This window comes from Coenobita brevimanus, chromosome 54 (genome assembly GCF_032717465.1).
Source record: "Coenobita brevimanus isolate Jiangsu-jjx chromosome 54, ASM3271746v2, whole genome shotgun sequence".
NCBI classification, from domain to species: Eukaryota; Metazoa; Arthropoda; class Malacostraca; order Decapoda; family Coenobitidae; genus Coenobita; species Coenobita brevimanus.
The window spans coordinates 13,594,697-13,615,729 of NC_137007.1; the positions used below are offsets into that span (position 1 = coordinate 13,594,697).

A 21,033-nucleotide genomic window follows, 5' to 3' on the forward strand; every position below is an offset into this window, starting at 1 on the left:
CGGACGGAAGCTTTGTCAAATCAGTTTTTCATTGTCATACGTGATCGTCTCTGTGTGAGACATTAGCGCTTCCGATGAGCGATTGTTTTGGGCGCGTTTCGCTCACTCGACCGTTAGAAAATACGGCCTAGTGCTCCGCTTTTCTTTCCCACGATTTGAATTCAGTCTAGTGTTTGCTGTGACGAAGACAGGACCTGTGCAGCAGTGCGAGAGGTCAGCTAGTACCCAAACTCCGCTTACAGTTTCTCCAAGCTCCCACCTTTAGTTCTCCAGCTTTGGGTGATACACCACATTCATTGACTAGTATTTCCTTTTTGTATTTTGTAGTCATAAGAGTTTAGTTAAGGTGTTTTTCCTAGGCATAAGTATTTAGCTTTTGTGTGAGTGAGTGAGTGCGTCTCATTTAATTTGATTTGAATTGTAACATTAAATTTATTTTTTGTAATCAATAAATTTAACAGTTCTTTTCTTGAGCTTAATGTAAAGTAAAATCTTGTTTCATTTCTCCATAATTAAGCTTATTTCCCACATAGCTCCTAGCTTGCATAGACGTTTTACTATTCATAACTGGTACTTAGACCAGTCTTGTTGTATTAACTTAAAATCCGTTGTGCCAGATAGGAGTTAATGCATCAGCAAGGACCTGATTATTATTATTAGTATTAGTTATTTATTGTCAGGGGTGAAGTAACTTTCTCCAGAGGCTAACAGTACTAATTCAGCATTTGTGAGTAATTAGTCTCTGCTGTGTACTGTTGAGAAAGTTTATAAATTCTCGTTCTTAGAGAATCGTAGCAAGTCAGAGTAAAGTAATCGTTGCTTGATGTAGCAAGACAATCATTGTCCTTGCTCTTCAATATTATTGAATATTATTATCAATTTAAATAACATTTAACCATTTATATTCCAAAATCACCGTGACAGGCATAAACGTTCTATAAAATAACAGTGTTCCCTTCATCATGATTACGTCATAATACTTATCTGACTACCACCAGGCAATCTAATATAAGACACGAATGACATCAAGATGGTATTTTTTTTTTTTTTTCAGTACTATTATCGGACACCGCAATAATAAATCTACCAAGTAAAAGCATACTAATAATGAGCAAACAAAATAATTAGACGTTATCGTACTTGAGGGTGTTAAGTCTGAATACATGTGCAGGGAACAAATGGGTCCAACCTCCACCAGTCAGAGGCTGAAATTTTAGATGCAGAAAGCAATGAAAACTGAGCAGCAGTGAAAAGCATCATATTACCGTAAAGAACATATGCGTGGATACTGCATGTGTGTCTGTGGGGGGAAGGAGGAGGCATACGTCTGGATGTCGGAGGAGGGGTGAGTGGATGTAGAATGGGGTTGGTCAAAGCTGGATGCAGCACTCGGGGAAAACGTTGGGATGATTATTTGTGGATTTACAAGTTTGAACTCTAGGTAACTCACTGTCAAAACCTCCACAATTTATCACCAAATCCCTCTTTTCATCGAAATTATTATATGAAAACATTAATGTAAGATACTTAACACTGACATCTTGCTGACGTAGTTCAGTTATTATATATGTTAACTGGACTGCCGAAAATTCGGGGATTGCGCCCTCCACGTCCCTCACTACCCAGGCTCCATGTCTGGTGTGTGTGTGTGTGTGTGTGTGTGTGTGTGTGTGTGTGTGTGTGTGTGTGCGTGCAGGCGTAAACGCACTCACTGGCGACCTACTTGGCCTATTGCCACCAAAAGTAGGACATAGGACAAACTGAACCAGCACACGAATATGTTATCCGTCCTTTTGAGCTTAAGCCTTCTGAAATTCGTATGTGCACTGCTTCGGTAACTCATGAACTTGTATGTGACAGGGATGTGACCAGGTAAAGGAATAAACAGACATTATCAATTTCCCTCATCTATGCATATGTGACCGAGATATGACCAGATTAGCATGTAATTTAGCAATGACACATCCCTTCACATTGCATTTATGATAGAGATGTGGCCAGGCTAGCTGTCGCACTGGGTGTGTGGCATATCCTTAAACCACGCATATGTAGTAGAGATGTGGTCAGGCTAGCGTTCGCATTGGCAGTGACACATAGCTTTCACCCAGGCATATGTTGTAAGGATGTGGACAAGCTAACGTTTGTTCTGGCACTGACACATCCTCTCACTGACAAATATGTTGTAGGCTATAGAGAAGAAATTATTGATATGAATACTTATCTGGGCAGACAAACTCAGCTCTTTAGCTACAAGCTTTGGGATCACAGTCCATGACGGAGATTGCAACCTCCAAATTCAGTGATATTATCTCCACGGTTATCTGACATTAAAATTACAAAGTATGGTGAAGAACAAACATAATGTATGAAATTCGGGGACTGAGATGATAAAGGAAGCATTTGCATTACAACGCAACTCGTACAATGATGCGTAACCGTGCTACTCTAAAAATTCTTCTTGTATTTCATGATCATTATGGCGCCATCAGTGAAATGCTAAAATTTTGAGTAAGATATTCAGACGATGCATTATCCAAGACTTATTGCACATAAACATGACACTGATATAATTACACGTTTCAAATATGTCAATATTTATTACTCTTCTGGAGGAACATGAAATACCTAACCATGAACATAAGAAACAATAAACGAACGGTAATGCAGAAATTCATATTCTGTGAAAATGTCACGAGGCACGTAATGCAGTATTTCTACAGTGATCTGCAACTCTTAGGCTAACAGAAGTATAACTTTCATCTTTATATTAGCAGTAAACTGCTGTTTTAGGTATAACATTATCATCCCCACTGTAATATATTTTGTTCAGTAATACGTCATAAAATCGGACGTAGATTATGCATCTTTTTGTCTGACGAGGTCATCGAGGTCAGTTATTTTACAAATCTCGTTAGAGCAATGAAACCATGATAATGTCGAAGAATTGTTCCTATTTCACCATGATGTTGTAGCCTACCTCGAATATACACATCTTGAAGATATGTCGGCTTTAAAATTTAGCAGTCTCATGTGAATGACAATTTATTGTTAGCCTCAAGATGTTTATAATGTACTGCTGAGTACATGATTAATTACTGGTCTTTCCGGGATGTGTACCGACATGGCAACACCCAGTCAGTAATGTGACATTAAATTTTTATACGAAATGTCTCAGGTTAGGGTGCGAGGTGAATGTTATAATAATCACTTCAACGGAATGCTTTGAATTGTGTGGAGGGAATAGTTGTGAATCATTGGCAGATACGACATCGCAGTTGTTTTTGCGCATCCACTCATCATGTTTTAATGTGAATGATAGTTGCTACATTGTGAGTGTTCAACATTAGAGTATCTACTGAGGTCAAAGGGTCTGCCGCTCTCACCATGATGCGATTATTTAGTATACAAAGCAATATTATGAAAAGCATTTTCACACACGGCATAATTACATTAGTCCATCTGGAAGTGAAACTAAATTCGAGTCTGGGTTCACTCAAGCATTGTATTTCAAAGCCCAACTCGAATCATCTGAAGTTGTAAAGGTTAAGGCCCTCTCCCACTTCTGCGTAAATAGGCACGATGAAGTCACAATGAAAATCGTGGCCGAAGTCGGTGATGTGTTGACGACTCTGACCAAGAATCGTGGTGTCGGCGTAATACCGGCGACACCAGTACGACAAAACGCCGACACCTCGGCTGAGTATACGATATAACCAGTGACTTGTAGCCGACATATCGCCGATATGTCGGCGTAATGCGCAAGCATTATTCTAAATTCAAATTTTAACGTTTTTTTTTTACGGCGATTCAATGGCGATAAAGGTACAATGGCGGCATACTGTCGACGATGTATCGTCGATGTGTCGGCGAATGCATCGGCGCCAATGCGGAATAAATCGCACGCACCTAGCAGACAAAACGCCGAGGCCATCGCAGGTGCCTCGCCGTCATCGGCGTATTTAAGGCGATTAATCGACGGTTCATCCGCGAAATGTTGGCGATATATCACCGACATTCATAAGATGAAATATTACTGTCGCACAACCCGGTACGTATCGTACGGTTTACGTAAGCTATGTCGTATTAACCTCACCGATGCATCGCCGATACATTGCCGATGCTTCGCCGTATGACTGTACGACATCTCAAAGGTTTTTTTCACCGCCGACGCCTCGCAGATGTCGGCGATCATACGCAGTTTATACACCGGGTAATCGCCGACGTCGCCGAGGCGTTACCTTGTTGTCAACGACTAATCTGAGAAATTTTACAAAATCGTGGAGGGCCACGACGTTTTCATGCAGCATGAAAACGTCGTGGCCCCCCACGACAAATTTCCACCTCGTGCAACGTATCGGCGACATGCCACGAATGGACAAGATTTTGATCACGAATACCCACGATTAGGGATTTTTGACACATCGTGACTTTATCTTCCCCATTTTCGCCGAAGTGGGAGAGGGCCTTTACAGTGTTACCCTCACGAAACGCGGAGGGGTTGACAAGCTAGGTACAGTACAGTACATGATGGTGGTAATAAGGACGCTTTTCGTAATTGCGATCATGATGCCGACATAATGATAATTTAATTGGGTATGATTTTTTATAAGCAAATTGGGATGTGTGATTACAACACAAATATATAAAGAATGATTGAAAACTAAATAATAAATGGTAAGACAACGGTAACATTCACTCTGTGTAGTGCATAGACTCTGAAAAAGAAGTTGATGGTCTGGAGATGGAGGGTCCGAGGTAACGCTAACAGTCTTTTGATCGTCTTCGGATTCATCAACTTCTACAGATGATGCCAGGTTGTTGATAATTTCATTGAGGAATGTGAATTGGTGCTGTGCAACATACTCACGATGGACTTCCATGTCGCTGAGCTTCTCGTGCGACAACTTTACTGGTTCACTGTACTTTAGGGGAAGGGACATTAGGACGAGATTAAAGGGCTGGTTATACACAGTAGACCTGCTCTTTTGTAACCGAAGTTCCTTGGCAGCCATAAACGAATAAGATGAGGAGATGGTGAAACCTTGCTTGTGGTAGCATCGTACATATTTTCCTATCTTTGAAGTTTGCATCACTCATTGATTTTTTTTTTTTTTGATCATGTTCTGTAGTACACTAAAATCAAGGACCTGATAAGCATCCTTCAAAACCACAATGAAAGGTTGTGTTGTTCTTGACGTCTTGATTATTTGCAAATGGTTTTCCTGGGAAGAACACATCAATGCCCTTCTCTGTGTAGTCAAAATCACGGTCACAAGGAAGGTAAGAATGTCCAGGAATCATAAGTATGTGTTCAATACGGTTAAACCTACCAGCATGGGTTTGCCGAAAGCAAGCCTAGACAACATTGTTTTAGTTTGGTCCACCACAGTTATTACTTAAAAATAACAAGTTTTTTCATATTGGTATCATTTTCATTCAGATTATAAAGGTTTAGACAACTTGCAAAATCTATAGACCCATGTTTTGCAATAGTTTCATTCCAGACATACATCGAAGCTTTTCTTGAAAGTACATTTGGAATACCGAGGTTGTACGTCTACAAGTAACGGCGGTAGTATTGCACACCTGCAAGAAGTTTGGGTGTGGGCAGAGCCTGTTGTAGGTCCATAGCAATCACTGCAAGTGTCTTTGGGTCACTTTCTTCTTTGTGATTTTTTTTAGCATATCATAAGCTGCTTTTGCACGCCTGACATGCCACCCTTTCAGTCTCTAGTTTCCATAATTGTTCACTGTTCATTTCACAGTCTAAACCACTTATTTCGGCCTTCACTTTATCACAATAGTTGCACGTATCATGCTGAGGTGCTTCAAAGCCTATATTAAAATTTCTATTAAAATAACTGCGGTAGTATATCTTTTCGCTTCCTCCTGGCCAGGGTAACATTCCTTTAACCAGTCACAGTACAAGTTGTACATTTTTTTTTTTTAACATGCGAATACTTTTTGTAAGGGCTTTTGGCGCAACTGTAATGGCTTGATACAGTGACTAATGATGTTATGTGTTCTCTCACAGCATCAATCCTTTAAAGTGCCAACTTGGCAACAGGTTTGGAACCACGTTTGTCCTTTTTTGCTGTCCTAGTCGAGGCCTTTTTATCCAGCACGACACGCACACGCCTCCCTGCACTGCCGTGAATATTATGAAAAGCAGCACCACACATGCTGTACACTGCATTTTCGTGTTTAACACTGTACGAAATATGGCGTTTGGTACGAAGAGGACGATCCTTTACTCCACATCTTGACTTGTCATTAATGATGAAATATAGGAAATTTGTAACTCATAATTACCATGCTTACAGAAATTATCAAAGATTTCACAAATCTTTACCATTTCCACTTTATCAAAACAAAGCATTCGAGGTCCAATCTTTCGTTCTGGCACTTGCTAATATGTTGTTAGTCTGGGGCTGGACACTCAAAACGAACCTTTAGCCACGACGCCAATTGACGGAGGGTCAAAGGCGCCTATGATGGTACCCGATTCCCATAACCAAACAATTTTAATGGCGCCTTTGGTGTGCCTTTCCACGGAAAGGCAACTTTCCCTCAGAAGGCGCCTTTTGATACCCCAGCCAATCACGGCAGCTTTATGATAATACACTTCGGAAGTGTTTGCCAGTCACAAAGCAGCATTTAGTATCAGCTGACGGAGATAAACAAAACATGAAATGAGGGTGGAATGCAGTAGTCCCAACATATTTCCGTTTTCGTAGTGAGATTTTGTGGGAATGGATAATAAACATAAGCTGGAATTCAATCCCACTGACTTCAAAGCCATATGCGGGATCAATAACTCACTGGACAAAATAATATGTGGTCTCTTCCTGTGCGTACCTTCAATAACACCTTCCTTTAAAATTACTGCCACACACACACACACACACACACACACACTTTCTATCTCTATCCATCTTTCTATATCAACCATATCTATATCTATTTATTTATCTATCTATCAATCTATATAAATATAAATATATATATATATATATATATATATATATATATATATATATATATATATATATAATCCCTCCAATATCCAACGTAATAGAGCAATAGGCAGGTCCGAATAGTGGTCCTGTCCGGATATTGGGCCCCAGCTTATGGACTTGTACTTATGGACCCTAACTCAGAGAAACACCCATATAACTCCCTCTGGACATGCATAGCACCTATTCAAGACCCAGATCACACCAATAAGGCACATAAAAGACTGAAATAAATGCAAAAGAAGCATAAAATGAGGTTTTTGAGGTAGGTTCATACAGTATTCAACATTCTGGTTACTGACTCCCGGACTGATACTTATGGATCCTAACCTAGCCTAACTCAGAAAAACACCTTCCTACTGCACATGCATAGCTCCTAACATCCTATTGACACCAATAAAGGACATTAAAGAGTGAAATGAGGTGTTTGAGGTAAGTATAGTAGGGAAAAAAGTACAGTATGAAACATTCTGCCTACTTACAGCAAGTCCATGGCCATCTCGATGAATAACCGCCTCCTCTCGGACTCTGACAGTAGGAAGGATTTCCTGAAGCACTTGCAGTACACTGTTTATGAAATCTTGCACTGAACTTAGTCAATCGCACTCAGAAGTCCGTTCTCTTCACAGTGCGCACTCTTGTCTAACTTATGCTCCATTGTAACTTACTAAGTGTTGCACTCTGCACTTTAACTTTTCCCACTCGTCTAACCATTTTCTAAAGCAAAAACAAACAAGTCTATTTATGTTAAATTTAGTTCAAAAATTATCTTTTCACTCACAACTGTAAATCCTTAACACAACGCACTGTTTTTTTCACTGCACAACACTGTAAATTCCCGTGTAGTCTAGTGGAGAAGTTCTTGCTGTTTAATCACTGTCAGAGTCCGAGAGTATCACTGGCAGGTGACCTACGGGTGCGCCGCTGGGTCTTGGTGATGGCGTACCCACTGCAGACGACTCTGAAGATAGACGCAAACTTACGTCGAGCGGTGACTCCACCGTGGCTGATGTGCTGGGCTGTGGCTCGGAGCATGAGGGCCTGTCTTGGGGAGGCAACGGAGTGGAGCCAGGGCTGGGCCCAGCGGGGGTCACAGGCCTGAAAAAACTGTCAATCGTTGACTGACGCAAGGAACAACGATTCTGACGATTGATGATGTGCTGCCTGAAAGCACGCACTTCCTCCACAAGTCCCAAGGGCCCCATCTCCCTGTTGCAGTCCAGGTGTTCCAGGTAGTCGAGAACGAACTCTAGGTCTTCCCGGAGTGTGCTCAGCTTGGGGATGGCTGGAGTAGTGTCATGCTGAGAGGAGTCCGCATCATCGTCGCTGTCCTCATTGGAATCTTCAAGCTGGGTACAAACACATGCAACTGAAGATGCGATCTTGATATCAGACAATGTCTGATATCCAGGATCGCCCTCGTCGTCATCCAACCACTCACGCACATCGTCCACATCAACATCATCGCCATGCGTATGTAGACGTGCATGGAAGTCATCCACGTCAAACCCTAGGAAATCATACTCCACATCCGTTCTGAGAAGCAGACGAGACCAACCATTTTCTAGAGTCTTGACGGGGACTTCCTTCCATGCACTGGCCCAGTTGTAGATTGCAGACTTGATGTTGTAGCGGCGAAGGTTTTCCAAAGTCTGCTGGCCTCGCATGTCCCGTCCCTCCCTGCACTCGTCCTCATCCTCGAGAACAACCATCACCTCGTCCAGGAACTTCCTTCGGTATAGGCACTTTGTTGTCACGATCACTCCTTGGTTCATTGGTTAGATAAGAGCAGTCATATTAGCTGGCAAAAACATGCACCTAATCCAGCCATTCTCAGCCACCAACTCCTTGTCGCACGGGTGGGCAGGTGCATTGTCGAGGAGAAGGAGAGCCTTTACCTGGTCGCGCAGGATTCCCAGTGTCTTCGTCTGGTAATGTATGACCTCCTTGACGAAGTGATGGTGGAACCAGTCTTTGAAGATCTGGGCTGTAAACCATGCCTTCAAAGAATGGTACCAGATGACAGGAAGGACATCCATCACCCCACGAAGGCACTGAGGCTGCTTTGCACGGCCAACAATAACGGGCTTGAGCCGGTGTATACCGTTAGCATTGGCACAACACAAAGGAGATATCCATTGCTTGGAGAGCTTGCGGCCAGGTACGCGCTTCTCCGTCTCCTCGGCTGGAGTGTTCATTGGCAAAGAGTGATAGAATAAACCAGTTTCGCCAGCATTGTAGACTTGACCGAGAGTGAGGCCCTCCCTGTCGATCAAGCTCTTCACCTTGTGCCAAAACTCCTCTACTCCATCCTCGTTAGCGTCCAAAGCTTCACCATGAGCTTTACGGCTGGTAAGGCCATGCTGTAACTTGAATGCAAAGAGCCAACCCTCGGATGCCTTGAAGTCTAGGGCGTCGTGATGCCTGGCGAACTTCTCAGTAGCAGCCTTCAGCTCCGTACCACGTACCATCACACCAGCAGCACCTTGCTGTCGACACCAAATCAACGTGGAGCGGTTGACTTCTGCAAACTTGGGAGTAAACATCACCTTCCTCTCCACGTTGCATTTGCTTCTCGATGAGAAGTCAGCTGTGTACTGCATGAGTTTGTCTCGGGATCTCTTGATATCAAACAAAGTAGATCGGGCCAGGTTGAACTCGCGGAGTATGCGGGAAGAAGACCACCCCGCATCTACTTTCTCCAATATCTCCTGTTTCTTCTCCAGAGTCAACACCACTCTCTTCCTCTTCTCAGGCGGCGGGGCCATCATCACACACACTAATAAGAGGCACGAGAGCAGCAGGAGTGCCTGCAGCAGGTAAGGAACCACCACAAAAGCGAGCACGTGGGTAGCCATGACATCAAGCGTGCACTCACGGGTAGAGACAGGTGGTAAGTGGGGAGGATGCAGGGGCGCTCAATTGGACGTCAGAGGGATGACGCGCCACAACAAAGCTGTCCCGCTCCGAGCATGGCAAGTTCAAATTACAGGTGGGAAAATTTCGTTTTTTTTTTTTTTTTTTTTTTGCGGTTTTTGGACCATTTTGGGAATATTGGATCCCAGGACGATTATGTCCGGTTAGTGGGGATGTTCAGATACTGGGCATTCGGATATTAGAGGGGTTACTGTGTATATATATATATATATATATATATATATATATATATATATATATATATATATATATATATATATATTAAAGGAAATTTGCCTAACCAGTAATTTCATGAAATCACTAGTGAATCCGTGAATTGAGTTTAAATTAGGATGGTTTACCAGAAACTAAGGTTAGGTTAATCTATGCTGCGGTGGGGTTAGGCCGAGATAATCTGGGTTAAATTTAGATTTGTTAGGTTACATTTAATTAAATGAATGCTTAAAATATTTTTATCATTTATCTAACTTACCCTAACTAACCTAACCTAACCTAATTTAAACTTAACCTAGTCTATCCCAGCCTAACCTAACTGCAACCTTAAATGAACTTAACCTGAATTAACCCAGACAAAGTTAAACTCAGTCCACGAATTTCATATATATATATATATATATATATATATATATATATATATATATATATATATATATATATATATATAGTTACGGAACAGAGAAAGATAATGTACACTTTAAGTGAGAATACTAATAATCACTACTGTCCCGTAAAGGTCCAGGTTCAAAATAAAAGAGTTAGGTAAAATTACAAGTTAAAGTTTAATGCTCAAACTAACAACAAAACATTCAGGACTCATAAGGATAATGTAATGGCAAAAAACAGGTTAAATATATGGTTAACTGCAATAGCCTCTATTAACACGAAATTAGCATGAGTAAATTTATCTAAGTCAGCCCTGTTAAAATGAGATACCAGATAATACTCAGTAAATGCCAGATATATTATTACAGATACAAAATATTATTAATGATGGCTGACAATAAGAACCTTTACATAAATTACAAAAACCTTACTAGGCCTAAGAATTAACCTTATGCTACACAGTACAAGAAAAAATGCAATAACAGTTATACTCAAATTACACACAGCTGCTAGATGGTTGGAGACTTCCTGAGCACTCACAATAATAATAACTGTACAGGGGAGGACAGAGATGTGAGCAAAATGAGGAGTAGATCTAAGTGGCAATAATGCAGAGACTGAGCTCATTATATAGGGGCCAGCAGAGCTTGATACAACTTGTAAGAAGGACGCGCAAATGAAGCCATAGGGGACAAAGAGCTGACAATCCTGCTCTGAACAACAGAAAGGACGACTTACTCTACTATAACGGTAGAAGGGGGGACTGAGGCAGAACACGCTCTTGATCAAACATGCAGTATACTGTGCGTTAAAATTACACAAAGGACGATGAAATCATAGGCTATATATATATATATATATATATATATATAGATAGATAGATAGATTCACTGTCATCTAAAATGCCAGGACCAACTTTCCTAGCCCCGGGCTCCTACGCTCCTCATGGGGCAACGTATGATTAGATGATAGATGGATGTACTGTGTATATATATATATATATATATATATATATATATATATATATATATATATCCTATTGGAGCCTAGTGTCCCTAGTATTGGACAGAACTGGGAATTTTCAAGTCCTTATAAAGTAGGGAACCCCCGGGTAGGGACCTATGAGCTTCGCAACTATGAGCCGATACGAGGAGGGCGGCACGCTCAGTACCCTCCCGGTGCGATGCCTCGCCCAGCACCCCTGAGATCCAATGGTATATATATATATATATATATATATATATATATATATATATATATATATATACAATATATATATATATATATATATATATATATATATATATATATATATATATATATATATATATACATATATATACAAGGTTTTTGTCTGTCCACAATTCCTCTTTTCTAAGCAAGAAAAGTAGTTGCTATTTTATTTCCTAGACCTAATGGTGGATCAACATCTGCCATCCATAGGAGAGAAATTACGGTAGGTTAAGATGGGAGAAACACCAGAATTCCTGCATTTCACTTTCAGGACAAATTTTCCTTCATTTTGTTTGCGTCGTTGTTTATAGACTCAGCTACAACAGCAGATTTGTCTCATGCACAACGTTTTCGTAATGCTGTATCTTTTCTCTCATAAGTCTGTCTATCTATCTATCTATTGCCAGACGCCATAATCCCGTAAGGGGTGGCCATTTGACTCTGAGGTATTTGTTTTACAGGGAGGGGCACTAACCCTCCACCAACCCACTTGTTGACACGTAGGGAGCACGTATGGTTTGGTTATATGGTTACCACCCAGCGTTGTAAATGGTTTCTTGGTTTACATTGTCACTCAATGTAAAGCCACCTGTAAAGGAAAGAAAAGCAATAAGAAGTGACAGGAAAGATGGGAGAAATAGGAAGAGAGGAGGGCAGGCACAGAAAAAGAATGATAAAGGTGATGGAGATTAAGAATAATTAGGTTAAGCTGTTTTGACTGAGTTCAGTTGGTATAACATAAGAGGAAATATGGGGGATATTTCTGTAGTTTTGGACAACAAACCTTGACATAACCTTCTAGTATCCTAAAATGGTCTAACCTATCATAACTTTGGCTATCCAAATCTAATCTACAGTATTCAAAGCGTAATAATGGGGCAACCCGCAATGGATGGATTTTCCACTTCTGCATATTAGTGTAAGGGCCATTGCACCTCCAGTTTAGGTGCTGTGCCCTGAACACAATGAGGATTTGGTTTAATGCTCAAGGGATATAAACGGGAAGAAGTGGCTGACCAAATAAAAATGACCTGAGCTAGCCAAACCCAAGTTGGACTGCCATAATCTTTATTCCTAACCACATACATTACAGTACTTACTTAACAACCAGAGCAACAAGAAACAGTAGGTTATAGCCTATAATGTTAAGGGAAATCTATGAAAATAGTTGTTTTGTGAAATCACTAGTTAATCTGTGAAATGGATTTTTAGATCAGGATGGTTTTGGCTAGATTTCAATTAAACTCTAGTTAGGCTTGGTTTAAATCTGGCTAGGTTTGTTTAATTAGATTAATTCAGATTATGCTCTGCCTTTGTTATCATAAGCTAGTCATAACTTTAATTAAACAAACCTATACTAGCTAGACCTAATATCATTCTAATATTACCTAACCTAACCTAACACTTACATAATAAGTGATATTGTATATTAACCTCACCTAACTACAACATTCATTTTTACTACTATAACCGAGATCAACCCAACGTATGTTGAATAAAACCCACTTCACAGTTGACTAGGGTTTCATTAAATAACATTTTCCACACGTTGTCTGGAATATAAAATTTACCTGTGAATGGGCAACCTGACTTACTTCCGGAGATCAGCAAGTATAAGAGTTAAATCTGAATATACCCACTAACTAGTAAATGAAGTACAATATCTCTAGCTGAAGCTGATGGGTTAGGCTTACACTAGGAATGACTGGACCTACAGAAAACACACTGATTTGTTCATATATCGCTGAATATAATTCCTGTATGTATTGAACAAACAAATGAAACATTAGACACACACTGGTGCAGTATGAATTGCCATAATATGGCTAAACGTATTGAAGAAACAGCTTTCAACTGTAAGTGCCTCTACCGCTGAGTTGTCACGCTTAATTCCCCATTTACGTCATTGTTACTGGAATATGAGATCTTGCTACCCATTAACTAATTTTCATGCAAACCATTCCACTCAAAACAAGGAAATGAGGTTGTAATTCATATAAATAGGAGCGATCAGCACCACACACATAATCCACGAGTTGCTGTTGCTCATCAAAGGCGCCTTTTGATTACAAGGGCTCCTCCAACTCCAAAGACAGTATAATAACATGCCGGGACACTTGCTGATAAGAACGCGTCCGTACTGCACATCATGTGTTATCACGTCACATGGCGGTTTTTAAACTAGTAGCTCACGCGCCACTGTGAAGGATGGGTGTGATTGAACTGACGTTATATATATATATATATATATATATATATATATATATATATATATATATATATATATATATATATATATATATATATATATATATATATATATATATATATATATATATATATATAATACTCACACACACTCAGTATATAAGTCTGATAATGCAATTAATAATATCTCATTTTGTAATAAACGATTGGATGTAAAAAATTTTTTCTTTAATTCCTTCCTTTTTCTTCATATTTACTGAATAATGTAACTCGTGCCGCAGTTAGGAAAAAAATCCTTCATCAACCTTTTTCCTACTTTAAACCAACTCCTCGTCAACCCTTCATAAACTTGTCAACTCCTCATCTCATGAGTATCAACCTTTTATCAGGCTTTCACCAGCATATTTTCTACCCATCAGATTATTAGAAATAGTGATGAAAAAGAAAAAGAAATAGAAAATTTTTATATGCTTGCACGGTAATTAACCCGTCACGTCCCGAGCTATTTCGCACCTCTGAGACCCCCCAATCCGAGGTAATTTCGATTTTTTTTTTTTTGGCTAAAACCTCCGCTTTCGGTGAGAAACATTGAAATATCGCAGAGAAATCGCTAACCTGAGGTTTAGAATACCGATCCAGGTAGCAGTACCTACTTACCTGACTGGGTTTTCTAACAGGCTGGCACCAAAGAAAACGAGTTCTATGGGAGGGTAACTATTTCACACCACTCATAAACGGTATTTACTTATTTACTTGGTATGAATTTATATGTAGTACGAGAGTATATTGGTTTTCAAAAAGTAATATAGGCATTATAAGCATTGTTTCACTCACTAACTCATCACCATACCTGACCTTCTTTTGTCACATTACCTGATCATCATTTCTGATTGTTTCTTCCTCTAATGCTATGTAAACTTTGTCCTCCACATTGTCATCAATTGGGGAATCACTCTGGCCCTGAATGTCTTTATTAGCCAGGTCACTGGTAATAGGTGAATTGCCGAGACAATGGCGTGCGGGGGGGGGGAGGTTATGCGGTGTAAGGCTTTGTCCCTGCTTGGCATCTTGTAAAGGAATAGAGGAAGGTGTCCCGTGTATACGTACGAAAAATCACACACGAAAAATGAAAATTGTGCAAATTATGAACCTTGCAATTGCGCGATGTACCAGTACGTCGTTGGGACTGGCAAATGCAAAATGTTGCAACGTACCCATACGTCGACGGGACACATCGGGATAATTACATTTCCTGTTTGAATATCGTGGGATCCATTTTCTGTGTTAGCGTTAATGCCATGTTACTTCACGACTGTATCTCCCCCCACCCCTCAAGTGCATGTGTCCCGACCTTTTAATATAAAGGCGAATTCACACCGGATGCTATGCGAGCTATGCTAACTATGCTAGCCACGTGGCTGTGAATTCGCTTGTGTTATTGTCATCAGGGTTGCCTAGACTGGATGCAATGCTATGTCAGTGATGCATGCAATATTGCGGGCATAGCTCTGAAGATCGCTCCTCTGGCGATTTTCCTTGCCATAGTTAACATCGCGCATGCACACTAGTGGACGTGCCAACGCCAGCCCAGCCCCCCACGTCAGTCTCACGCCACTCAGTCTGCCTGCCCCTCGGACACGTGCAGTACAGACAGACGGCTGCTGCAGGATGCAATGGAGCAATTAACTTATTGAAGAGGTATGGAAATATCCATGCTTATATGACATGACTTCCGAAGATTATTGGGATGTGGTAAAGAAGGACTGCTGTTGGCAGGAGATTGCTAAAGCCGTTGACAAAATACATATCATGTTGTATATAAATGATGTAGCGTATATAATAAGTTACATTGTATAACATAAGCTACATTCTCTGGCACATTCCATACATGATTATAAATACAAGGTAATGTAAATGATTCTATCAACTCGCTAGGTTTACCTTTATGTACGCTCTCTCTCTCTCTCTCTCTCTTCACATTAGTCTCGTGTACCCATTTCCTTTTCCTTTTTATAAAAAGGGCTAAAGTAAGCAATAATAGCTCCTCCTCCTCATCATCCTCCTCCTCCTCCTCACAGAACCATTTCGTACTCTCCTCCATAGCTGCAGTAAACCAAATGTCAAAGTCAACTGACTGTGACCAGTATCTTTCGTAACTTTGTGACGTAGCTAGCCGGCATGGTTTACAATGTAAACAGTCAAATAGCAAGCATAGCTAGTGTGCGTCCATAGCATAGCTCGCATAGCATCCGGTGTGAATCCGCCTTAAGATGCTATTGAGGAATTTTTCCAATATGGCCACACCCAGCGGAGCTTTTGATTATTAATCTTTCACGAAAAGGCGATGCATAAAGGCGCCTTTGGCACAAAGGTTGCTGTTAAAAGGTTTGGGTATGCAGCCCCTGGTGTAGGATTCATCAAGGTTTCTTCTCCTCTTTGCCTTGGTCTTTTTCCTCTTGCCTACATTTCATACTCTTTTCCGTATGTACCCTGTGGTACTAGACTCTGTCTGAATAGCACTGCTACTCATTACTCAAAGTATTTTTCCAAAAACTGATCCAAAAACAGAGCACTTTCTGTCACACGTGTGTCACACGAGGGTAATGTAAACACACTGCCAAGACGGTTTGTAGGCGAAGTGCTCACTGCTACAGCCTGCCACGGTTGCTGATTAACTGGATGATGTGCAACGCTACTGGATTGGTCAGCAGGCCAGAAGCGAATTCGCTGTTGTGGTGCAACATGGGACCCCAAGATTTATCACAGGCTGCGGGTATTCTGGCGGTTTTTACGCCATAGACTTATCCACAGATATTGGGTAAAAATATTGGGTATAGTCAGCCAAAGAAGTCGTGTCTTCTTTCCGAATCCAGCAAAGCTAAGCCTACTAATACCAAGTTGGTTCACTTTCCATCAGGGCACAGGGAGGCGTGGCTTGTGTGTGACGTCAGTTGGCTTAAGTAACAGAAAATGTATGAAACCGCAGACTCAAATTAAACATTTATAACAAGGGAAAACGAAGCAGGGGAAGAAGTGCTTCCCTCACCCCCCTACATGTTCCATCACACCCCCACACCTTCCCTCACACATTTCAGTCCCTTCCCTCACTTCACCGAACCAAAAAAAATGTCATAGTCTGAGTAGTGGAGCAAACATCCATCCCCCATCATGGTCAGGAGTCAACTGAGCTGGTGTAGTGGTGTTTCGTGCCAGAGCCAGTTGACGTCACTCCGATCCTCCACCCCCTGCGCGAGCTTGGAGCCGTTTTACAAGGAAGTGAATCGACTTGTTATTAGTAGACTTAGCCAACAAATATTTGAACAGATTGGTCGAAGCAGCAGAGACAGCTTCACAAGTCTGGCAACTGTGTCAGATCAGACTATGGTGGGGGTGAGTGGTTTGGGGGTGGTAATGGAGGATGCATGCTGTAGTTGTTGTTGGCAGTGTAGTCTATCATTACACCACAGAGTAAAGGTGCTAAATGTGATATTACACCTGTCTTAATACCTGTAAATAATGTAATGTATCGTCAACCTGAAATAATGCCTAGAACGTGTAGCCAATCAAGCGTTAGATGAAATGACAAGGTGCAACCCCGCACTTTCCCCACTTTCCTGCCACACCCCCTCTGCTGGATATCCTATCAACTAGCCACATGACATAGGAATAAAGGACAGATAACTGTGTTTTTACTGTACGTTTATCTTCTGAACATGACAGGATATATTATATACTATGTGTGGTGTGGCAGAGGCATGCGGTGCTTACACAGTAATAACGAGAAAAGCATTCCACAACAGGTTAGTGTTTTGGTAAAGGGGTAGGGATACCTAGCCATTTTTTTTTTTTTTATACAGAACAGAGGAAGGAATAATAAATGAATAAACAAAAATAATCCATACACCAGGTTACTGGTGTCCTCTGTTCATAAAATATCTGTAACAGTTAGACTTGAACAGCTGTAATTTGAAGTTTGGAGGGGAAACAACTCTGGGGAAGCGAGTTCCAAAGAGATGCAGTATGGGGAATGAAAGAATTCTGATAGGCAGAAGTTCTGCAATATGGGTGAGTGACATTCCAGTCATGAAAGCTACCAGATGTCCATGTAGCACGATGGAAGGCATGGAGAGGTGGCACCATGGACGCAACTTCGTCTGAGCATTTGCCATAAAAATATCTGTAAAATAATGCAAGGGAGGCAACATTCCTTCTTACTTGTAGGGGAGGTAGTTTATTAGTAATAGCATGGTTGTTAATAATTCTAACAGCCTTGTTCTGAATTTTGTTTAATTGTTTTAATGCAACCACTCCATATCCATTCCACAAGGGTGAGCAATATTCAAGCTGAGAGCGCACATGTCTCTTATAAATTACAGCTAACTGCTTGTCAGTGAGGAAGTTATGGACTCTGTACATAAGTCCAAGTTTCTTTGAGGCGGTTTTAGCAAGTGATCTAACATGAGAGGTCCAGCTGAGGGCATTGTTAAGTGAGACGCCGAGAATTTCAATACTTTTGGAGATGGAAATGTTAGTAGTACTGAAGGTAATATACGAATCTGGCAATATCTGTCTATTAGTAAATTGTATATACTGTATTTAGTTTTACTAGCATTAAATGAGACAAGGTTGTTTTATCCCTGTTCACTGATCGTAGATAGGTCTTGATTTATGGGGATGGCTGTACTGAGTTCAAAGGTAGAGATATTTGACTTTGTAAACGGGTGTCTGAGTGTGAATGAGCCATGTAGTGTTGAGTCATCTGGATATGAGTGGATGGGATTGTGGGTGACAAATAAGAGATCATTAATATAAACCAGGAACAGGGTTGGCGCTAGAACCGATCCCTGCAGCACGGCAGCGTTAATTAAGTGGCAATTGGAATATACATCATCTACTTTTATTTTTCCTGTCACTGAGATATGAGGAAATCAATGGAACAAAAGACGTTAGTCCATTGCAAGGCAGTTTGGACAGCAGGGAACGGTGCCATACTCTGTCAAAAGCTTTAGAAATATCAAGGACTGCTGCATGAGTTTCTCCATGTAGGTCAATTGATTAATGGATGATATGAGTTAGGAGACTATGTCAGTGGTGGATCTTTCGTGGCGAAAACCATATTGTCTATCACTAAGTAAATTGTTGGATTCAAGATGTTTAACAATGTGCTTATTAATTAAAGTTTCAAATACCTTACCAAGAGATGTGACTGCTATTGGTCTGCAATCAGAGAGGTCAGAGGAACTTCCTTTCTTGGATATTGGCTTCTTTCCATGAATTTGGGAATGAAGAAGTACGTATGCATAGTCTGAATAATGTATTTAGAACAGAGGCAAGTTCAGGGAACACTTTTTCAAAACAATTGGCGGAATTCCATCTGGGCCTGGAGCTTTGTTTGTAGGTAAATTGTCTAGGATGGATTTTATGTATCTTGTCTGTATTTTAAGTGGAACAATTTCGGGAGAGTCAAGTTCTAGTACTGGGACGTTCTGGCTGGCATCCTCTATGGTAGAATTTTTGACAAATGTGTTATATAAGATGATAAAACCAAGATACTGTATACTTCCACCAATTTATAGTCATATCATCACATTCAGGTATCAATACTGGGCGACAGGAAATACAGGGGAGATTCTAGTTATCATTAATAAACGCTGTTTTATATTATCACAATCATGACGTTTTATTAAATTCTAAACACTCGTTATGAAACTTATTCCACCGTTTTTCCGTCCTCTGAAGTATTCCAAAAACCAAATTTGAATTAAACATGACAACCCATGTGTATGAATCTGCAGTATATTTTGATTACATGTAAATATGCATAATTGTGTAGACATTTAGTGAAATAATAGTGATAAAAGTTTACTATAACCCTATTACCCAGTATGTTATTCCCAACAATTTCCATCCGACAGTAATACATGGCACTCCCACCACGGTTTGGTCTGACACAGTTGCCAGACTTGTGAAGCTATCCCTGCTGCTTCGACTGATCTGTTCGAATATTTACGGGGTTCAGAACGAAGACACGACTTTTTTGGCTGACTATACTACGAGGGTGAACCAACCATCAGATAGCAGAGATAATGGAGATTTCAGTGATGTAGATAACGAATTTCTGAGGGGGTGGCGAGTTCAGCCTTGTGGATGTTTACACCTACTCCAGGTGAATTCATTCGTGTTGTGGGAATGGCTCAGTCAGCATTATCAGTGTCTAACCCTGCATCATATCTTCATTTCCTACTGCTACTGCCACACCAGTGCCCAAACCAGCAGGCAGAACCTTCCCTGCAATAAACAAGAAATGGTCAGTCAAAGGACCATTTAGAGGTCTGGGGCAGTGCCTATAAGTCTCTCTCTCTCTCTCTCTCTCTCTCTCTTATGGAGGGGTTAGTGGGACGAGCAGGGGTTTGATCAAAAGAAAACAGTGGATGATACAGGAAATGACATTAGAATACAGGTGTACACTGTAGATTACATGTTATTAGTGTTTGGGTTGAGTATTTTTTCTCAGCTACCTCTCTTACCCCTCCCCTATCCACCATCTTTACCTCCTATGGCACCATCTGTGGAGAAAATGTCAAACTAAGTCAATGGCATTGATATTGCCTGTTGGGGAATTTCGCAGTTAGCGGAAAAGGCGCCACGATTTTTGTCTGCAACAGTACTAGGATGTTTATTGGGCATTGCATTTGTCAGCAGGTATGTGAGGGATACTGTTGGAGGGTCAAGTGCTTTAATGACGCTCGTGTTGTCCATAGGTGCTAATAATTTTACCTTGTTTGCCTGCAGGGATATGGGGGCTGCCGGTGGTTGGCTGGTTGCCGTCAGTGTCAGTCAGTCTCAGCGACCAAGTGATGAAACTCAGGAAGGTGTATGGCGACATTATTATGTGAGTGCACACACACACACACACACACACACACACACACACACACACACATTGCATTTCTTCATGACAAGCATCATACTGTAATCTAGTGTTAATCTCTTGTTACAGCTCAGCATTCAAGATGGCGAGATGGTAATTTTAGGC

The 21,033-nt window shown here is 40.8% G+C and overlaps 1 protein-coding gene across 1 annotated transcript in view; it reads left to right on the forward strand.

Moving 5' to 3' along the window:
• The window catches only part of LOC145401035 (cytochrome P450 2L1-like), a 49,566-nt gene that overhangs the window by 21,986 nt on the left and 6,547 nt on the right, over positions 1-21,033 (forward strand). The window contains exon 3 of the mRNA XM_080273412.1: positions 20,790-20,889. Within this exon, the coding sequence (XP_080129538.1) occupies positions 20,790-20,889 (100 nt within the window). The remainder of the gene's footprint in view (positions 1-20,789; positions 20,890-21,033) is intronic.